The sequence below is a fragment of the Phoenix dactylifera genome, chromosome 1 (assembly GCF_051530095.1).
Source record: "Phoenix dactylifera cultivar Ajwa chromosome 1, Ajwa_hap1_PhDact_Kaust_v1.1, whole genome shotgun sequence".
Lineage (NCBI taxonomy): Eukaryota > Viridiplantae > Streptophyta > Magnoliopsida > Arecales > Arecaceae > Phoenix > Phoenix dactylifera.
In genome coordinates this window covers 42,745,948-42,754,408 of record NC_143190.1, presented here as the reverse complement: position 1 = coordinate 42,754,408, position 8,461 = coordinate 42,745,948, and the positions used below count along the sequence as shown (strand labels likewise).

Genomic DNA, 8,461 nt, shown 5'->3' with positions numbered 1-8,461 from the left:
TTATAAAAAAACTGTTGGCTGTTTGGTTACTACATTTCTAAAGTGTTGTGGCACTTTAACATGTGTTTCGTAAACAAATTAAGAAAGTACTTTTATATGACAAAATTACCATAAAAGATATTGCATAGTATTATATAACAGAGCATAATAACATATAACATGTATTAATACATAAATACATGATATAGTATAATATTATTGTAATATAATATAATATTATTATAATATAGTAATATAACATTGTATACTATAGCATAATAATTTAATATAATATTAAATTATTTAACATAACATATAAATATATTATGATATAATATAATATAATATTATATTTATAGTACAATACAATAATAAAGATATAAAATATTATAATTATTAGCGTAAATTAATTTCTCATAATATAACATAAAATTAAATTATTTAATATAACATATTAATGTATTATGATATAATATAATATTATATTATATTTATAGTATAATACAATAATAAAGGTATAAATTTCGGAAGGATGGAGAAGAAATTATAAATTTTTTTTTCTAAAACATGATTCAAAAGGATGGATACAAAAATAGGAAAGAAGAATACCTTTTCTGCATAGAAGAGAATCTAATCCACTGCTATAATTTTTTTGTTGGGACTCTAGTAGATTTTTAGGATTCTAAGGGACAAAGTGTGTAATTGTTATATTTTCTTATAGATATTTTGGTCAAAAAAATAGCTTTCCAATAAAGCCTAAAAGTACTTTTTCGAAAAGCTCCAAGATGGAGCTTCTCCCAAAAGGTTATTTTCAGCTTTCTCGGAAAGCTAAAACAGTTTTCCGAAATTTTTACCAGACATCATTTTTTATCTAAAAGTGCTTTTGGAGGGCCAAAAAGTCCAAATAGAGCCTAAGATTCTGAGCTCGATTCATGCTGGGATCATTCTTTCGGTCAAATACCGAAGTCAAATTGGTTAATATATATATTATATCAAAAAGGATAAGGTTAAAAAGATTTTTTATTTTTTGATTTTTTTATGGATGTATTTAGTAATGAATATGTTTTAAAAAAGAAAAAAAAATGAACTCTTCGGGTAGTGATCACGTGTGCGTACACGGATCATCGTGTAAAATGAGCGACTCCCACCATTTGCAAAAAAATCTCGGAGCGACCATCTCCCATCCTTTGAAAAAAAATAAAAAAATCTTGGACCGGGATCCTCCTCGGTCCCAAACCGGAATAAGCTCCATTCAATCAATGTTATCGTGCCAATCCCGGACGTCCATGATTGGAAACAAACACTCTCCAACGTAAATCAGGATTGAAGAGGATGCGACCGTAAACGATACGTCTCTCAATCCTACTTATAGTCCACGGCCTTTCCATGATTCTATACTCGGTGCGAGGCTGGTGTTGAGCACAAATCACATCCTCGTTGAGAAGAACTCGGCTACGGTGATTGAAAAGATTCGGGTCGGAGATGTCGTGCGAAGAGAAGACCGCTACTCCACAACGTCCGCATATTATTGAAAAATTATGTCTTCTATCAGGCCACGCATGTATACAGAGAGGCAAACAATGCTACAGACTGAGTTGCCTCCTATGTAGTTCACTACTCTAAAGATTTCATCTGGACGAACCACATGTCGGTATCGATGCCTATACCTTTGTGTAGTCTTTTAATTTTTGATCTTATTGGCCATATTCACACCCATCGAGTGTAAGCTGCCGTTGTATTTTTTTTAAAAAAACAAAAAACTTTCGTATATACTCGTATTTTTGAGCAAGTGTTTTACTGCTCTTCCGTCGCTAAACCGGATTGAAGCACGTCCGCATATGCTTTTCTTGGGGAAGATCAAAGCTTCTCGAGATGCACGGGTTCGTGGCGGTCTTCCATAAGATAAAATAATTTCATTCCCCCAAATCATGCGCTTTAGTGAAGAAGTCAATGCAGATGGCATGCTTATCAGTTGCTGCAGATTGATAGTAATTAGAAAAATAGGAAAAGCCTTTTTACCATAAACATAACGGATTGTTTTTTCGTTTATATAGTTATTTGAAATTATAAAGTGGGCCTTTTTTTATTAAAATCTCATATCGCAAGGAACAGCTTTTAGCCCGTTTGGCATCATTTTTATTTTTTATTTTTTATTTAAAAAAACATAAACTAAGGCAAAAAAAAAATATGTTTGATACTATTATTAATTTTTATTCTCAAAATTTATTTCTACTATTTCTAAAAATTAAAAATTAATTTTAATTTTGTTTTAAAAATAAAAAAATTTATGATTTTTACCACGGCAAACTTCATTGCCTCCACTCACACTATTACTTTAGCCTTCAACTATCATATCGCTGCTGGTGCCGCCATCATTTTTATTTCCACCACCAGACAGCCACTGCCTCAATCATTTTTGTTGCCATCCAAATCACCTATATCACATTGCTAATCTCTATCATATCATCGTCAACATCATCATCGCTACCACAAATCATCCATACCTCCATCATAGCCCAAAACCTCATCAAAAAAACTAATCATAAAGTATTATTTAAGTTTCTTAATTCTCTATAAATATTTAAATTTTTTTCAACAAATAATCGATGTGAAACCAATTCTCACATAATTCTCTAGATTAAACAATAACATTCTCACCGAACTAAAAATCCAAATCCATTCAAATACAATCCCAAGTACCACAAAATCAATCATAAACATTACAATCAACCCAGTCCATGGCCAACTCAAACAGACCTATACTGCATTATCCTTTAGTCCACACGGACTATAAGCTCAATCGGCTCCAACACATTTAAAGACTTGCATGATCTCCTCCACCACCATCATCACAATATAGCCATCATATTTATATTTTAAATATAACTTAATATGCCAAATATATTTATATCTTTAAAATTTAAAATAAAATAAAAATAATATTTATTTTTTTATTTGTAAAAATAAGAAAAAGAAGGCGTGGCCAAGCACACATGGATTGATACAGTGACAGGACACAAGTCTAATAAAGTAACCCTGAGCACCCAGGAGGTTCCTGCATCCCTCAGGAGACTGCTTCAATGGCCTGTGGTGGCCTGCCGCCCACCACGGGATTCGATGCCGTGGCGTGGCGTGCCGTGCCCTGCACAGCTCCTCAACAGTGATATTATTAACTATCTCGTCTGCACGGAACCACTGCCCTGCTCCTTCCCTTTCTTTCCTTGCAATGGAGCCCAGGAAAAGACACCGCCAAGACCCACCCATCATCTGATTCGATTTGATGAGCTACGTCTAAGCAATCAATGGACCTACCTTCCCCTATTAACTATAGATCAATCAACGTACGTCCACGTGGCCACACATCTGATAAAGGCTATTTCTTTTTTCTATGCTTCGAAACTCATATTACCTTTCAGGAACAAAGGAGCACAAAAACGAAACAGAACACTAAGGTTAGACATATTATAACAGTTTAAGGAGAAGTTACAATACATTTATGGCGTACGATCAAGATCGAACGGTAGTCTCCAAGCCGGGGACCACGGTGATCCTTCCCACCGCCAAAATGACAACAGGCGCTTCCCGGCGGCTAAAACGGCCAAGAGGCCTCCCTCTCTCTATCCCCTTCCCCTTCCCCTTCCCCTCTCTTGCTTCATTTCCTTCCCAAGGATTTCGAAATGCTGACCCTAACAAAATACCTCTATCTTGTTCCTAAATAAAGAGCATGAACCTTAAATTTGTTAAACCGGAGACTGCAAACCTGAGTCGCCGCCAAAAGGGGAAGAGACTAGAGGAAGATGAAGCACTCCAAAGAGACATGGGGATTCTCCAGAGACTCCTTCCCCTCGCCGCCGTCTCCGCCGCTCGCCTCCTGCACCCTCTTTCCATCCCCAGCCGCCGCCGCCGCCGCCGTCGCCGCCGGCGGGGGCGGTGGGATCCTGCTCGGCGATGCCCGGCCGTTCGCCCTCGACGCCGGCACGACCTTGCATTGGCCACCGGCGGTCGCATTTCGCAGCACCGCCGCCCGTTTCGCAGCGGGAGATACCGACCTCCTGCTGGACCTCTCCACGGGGTCTCTACGGAATCCGTTCTCGACCGCAACCCGGTTCCTCGCCGCCCGCCCTGGTCCCGACTCCCTGGCAGAATACGTCCGCCCGACGGCCCCCTCCCTCCTTTTCACCGGCGACGGAGAGGACCTCCCACTGCCGCAGCCGACGCCGACGCCGGCGCTCCTTTCTTTGTTGCGAGCAATCTCGCCGGAGAAGGAGCGTTTCCGGTGAAGCTTCGCCGGCGACTTCTCCTCTCTCGTTCTCCTGGCCTCACCCTCCGCGTCCACTTCCTCCGCTCCTCTTTTCTCCGTCGCCGTCGTTGAGACGGAGAAGCCCTCGCTCATGCTGCAGACCTCGAAGTTCTCCTCGAACCTCTCATTGTAGCCGCCGTTGATGGAGTTAAGACCTGGACCCGCCTTCAAACACTTCTTGATCCCCACCACCTCCTCCTCCTCCTCCTCCTCCTTCACTTCCTCCCTTGGCCTCGCCCTCGGCTTTGCCGTCTCGGAGAGCACCTCCTTCACCGTCTCCTCCTGCGGCGCCTCAGGCTCCGTCGGCGGAGGACTTCTTCGCCGGCGGACCTTGGACGCCGCCTTGCCCCAGGAAGCAGCATCCCTTTTGCTGAAGAAGCAGCCCATCCTCCTCCACTAAAGAGGCATCTCTGGCGAGGACTTGGCCGGGGAACGAGTGGCGATGGCCGTAATCTGGGGAGCTTTCTCTTTGGCTCGTAGTCCGACCTCCGGGTACTGGAGATTTTTAAATCTTCCCTCTGCCTCTCTTTCCAGGCTCCGGAGAGAGAGAGCTGTGTTACTAGGACTGGGACTGGGGGCAAAGCTTGGCGAGTCTAAAGAAGAAGAGCATTTATTGAAAGGGTGGAGCGCGAGAGTGCTTACCAAAATGCGCGATAATCACGAAAATGCCATGGCCCTTTTTCTACAGTTTCTTGGAAAATAATAGTCGGCTGTTGGTAGAAATTCTCGGCATCCCATTAATATTTTATATTTATTTTTATATTCATCAAAATAAATAAACATAAATATGCGTAGACAACTCTGATTGTACTCAAATATCTGTTTTTATTTAATTTTATATAGTATTCATAAACTTTTAGCATTAATAAATAATTATATTAATATATTTATTATTTATTTAGTAATTATCTAACTTATATTTTTATTTATATTCATATCTCCCATATCTAATTTACAGAAATATTTTTTTAATATATATAATTATTATCTATAATTATTTTTTATTAATAAAATAAAATAAATATAGATATATTGATATCTGATTCGTATCTGAGCTGTTTTCAGTCTATTAATATAGGATAAATTGAAACCTCCTATCTACTGAATCAGGATTTCCTCTTGCGAATGAACATCGTCGAAGTAGGCCTATTAACAAGCCGAGCCCGAGCCTGGAAGACTTGTGCTCGGCTCGTTTCACAGAAGTTTGGACTTGGGTTCGGGCTCGGTACCAAGCTCTGTATTAGGCTCGAGCTCGAGCTTGCTTGGTAAAGCAAAGACTCGGGCTTGAGCTCGTAAAGCTTATTCCAATTACAAGCTTGTTATCGAGGCCGAGCCCGAGCTTGATAACAAGCTCGGGCTCGGACTCCTCCAAAAAAAAATCCCCCCGTTTCGCCCACGCTTCTCTCCATCATGCTACAAAACCCCCTTCTTCTTCTCCTCCTCTTCCCAAAATGTCCTCTCCCCCTCCTTCTCTGCCGACGACAACGCCACTGCTGCCGCCTCCCCTCCAACCTCCTCGTCCTCCTTCCTCCAGAACCTCAGCAACCTCGGCCTCGGCTACGCCGTCGCCATCGCCCTTAGCGTCCTTGTCCTCCTCTCGATCATCCTTCTCGCATCCTACGGCTGTTGTCGCGCCCGCGCTCGAAGTACGAATCCTAACCCTAACGGTGGCAGCGCCGGCAAGAACTTCAACGGCGTCGTGCTGCCCTACATAATCTTCGTCGTGGAGGGGGAGGAGGACGACGAGGACAACAACGACGAGGAGGGCGGCCGGGGCTCCGCACCCATCGGGCGGGACCCGGCAGCAATCAGTTCCTACCCGAGGTTCCTATTCTCTGCCGCCTCATTTTCATTGCATAATTCTACAGGGCTCCAACTATTGCACGCTATCAGCATGTTGTCCTAGAGCAAAAATAAAACAAAGAAAGGGCGTGATGCAGGACAGAGGTAGGGAAGGGGCGACAGAGAGGAAGAAGAGAAGAAGAGGAAAAAGGAGAAGAGAAATGAGGAGGAGGAGGAGGAAGAAGAAAGGAGGCTAATTTTCATTCATCGTTTATTAAACCCTAAACATGAGGATGGACCTATATATATAGGGTCACAAAATAACAAATAGGCCCCTACAAAGAAAAAAATCCAAAAAGATCCTAAAATAACAATATGCAAATAAACCCAATCAATATAACATAGACCCAACAAAAATAAATGAATCCAAAATAAAATCAAACTGGCCGACTGGCTGGACCCTATGGCGACCGTAGACTCGATGATGGCTGATCTCGCATTGGTGCCCGCACCAACTCTCCCAGGGTGGAAAGAAGTCGACCTCGACGAAAGCAACTTGGTGAAGCCCCGGTAGAACTCCAACAAGTCCGGGTCAATCGGCGGTAGCTCCTCGTGTGTGATCCAAGTCGAATCAGATGCTGGTCGTCCGCGCTAACGAACCAAGAAGCGTTGAATGCTCATGGCATCGAAAAAAATAGTCTCCTCGTCTAATATGGCATCAATGAGTTCTTTTTGTGCTGGTGGGAGAGGCAAAGGAAATGGAGATGGTATGGAACCAAGAATAGGGGAATCATCGGGCTCAAGAGATAGCTCAGCAAAATGGTCATCAAGAATGGATGGTGGACCCTTTAAAGCAACGAGATCATCAATATTAATAGTAGAGCTGATACCAAAATCAGATGGAAGAATAATAACATAGGCAATCGTGCCAACCCAATGCAATACCCGAAAAGGCCCAGCACTACGAGCCTGCAATTTCTTTACGGTTCCAGATGGAAACCGCTCAGGCCGAATACGTATTATAACATAATCCCCAGTTTGAAATTGCTTATCCCGCTTATGAGAATCAGCTTGTAGCTTATATTGAACATTACTCATATAAATGTGCTTGCTAATTTCCTGATGCAGAGTATGAATGTGTTGTGCAAATGCATGTGCAGACTCTAAAATGTGAATATGCGGTGACATGGGTAGAAGGTCGACAGGCTTTCTAGCTTTATAACCATATACTACCTCAAAGGGACTTATGCCGATGGACCTGTTGACTGAATTATGGGGATGAACTTCTTGGACAAATTGGGTAGGCATCAAAGATATATGGAACACTTTCCGCTCAAATTCAATAGGATGCAGGATATGAAGACCCCTGTCCATGGATACTTCGCTTCTCTTGTTCTTATCAAGTGGCTTAGGCGGTAAAGGATTGAGCTTAATCTTCTTGCCCTTGAATACGAAAGAACAAGAATTGGACCGACCAGAGATAGTAACATTAAGGTCGAACAACCACGATCTCCCCAATACTAGGTGACCGACATCCATCGGGATCACATCACACCAGATAGTGTCTTTATAAGAAAGAATTTGAATTGGTACGAGACACCATTCTTTGATATGGACAAAAGACGTGTCAACCCAGGAGACCTTGTAAGGTTGGGTCTAAGGGATTGGAGTCAAACCTAAACGGAAACCTTATAAGGTTGCACACCTCACTACATTCATAGTGAATTGGTCAGATTCGTGGGCAATTATCAGGGGTGTACTTCGGATATATCCTAAAGTGTCTGATTCTTCTTCAGATTCGTCCTCTACATCCTGAATATTCTCTAAATTTGGCCCATAAATTTGTTCCTCCAAATTATCTTTGTCATCCTCCTGTTCTTGTGCATCAATAACAAGGATCTTATTTACACATTGGGAGGCAACATGACCAAACCCTTGATATTTAAAACATTGAATTTTTGAGTTTGGCTTTGGAGGTTCACCCAAAACTCCTTTGCCTATAATATCTCGGTTTGGGATAGGAGTAGAAGAAGAAGGCTTAGGTGGAACGGACCCGATTGGGGGTCTAGGTTTAGAGGGTTGGGCACTAGTGGGAGTCCTTCTAGTGTCAGGGCGCCTAACAAATATGGATCTGGAGAATTGCTCATAGTTTTGCACAAACGTATAGGCTTGGTCTAAGATGGAGACTTCACGAAGGATAAGTTATTTCCTAAGCTCATCATTTAGGCCTCGTCGAAACCGGCTCTGGATCATCCGTTCATCTTCTGCTACATTACATCGCATCATAAATTCGCCAAACTGAGCGATGTAATCGGTAGCTATTCGGCTACCTTATCTTAAATTGTTCCATCGATCTAAGAGGTCATCTTGATAGCTTAATAGAAGGTATTTTTCTTTTAG

The 8,461-nt window shown here is 41.9% G+C and overlaps 1 protein-coding gene across 1 annotated transcript; it reads right to left on the bottom strand.

Annotated features, from left to right (window-relative positions):
* Positions 1-2,558: 2,558 nt before the first annotated feature.
* LOC103721464 (uncharacterized) lies at positions 2,559-4,951 on the bottom strand. Its single transcript, XM_008811687.6, has one exon. The coding sequence runs from the start codon at positions 4,664-4,666 to the stop codon at positions 3,767-3,769; it is 900 nt and encodes a 299-aa protein (XP_008809909.4). The 5' UTR covers positions 4,667-4,951; the 3' UTR covers positions 2,559-3,766.
* Between the last annotated feature and the right edge of the window lie 3,510 nt (positions 4,952-8,461).

Excerpts from the sequence above, each read along its gene's own strand:
- LOC103721464 (XM_008811687.6), bottom strand. The coding sequence starts at position 4,666 with ATGGGCTGCTTCTTCAGCAAAAGGGATGCTGCTTCCTGGGGCAAGGCG.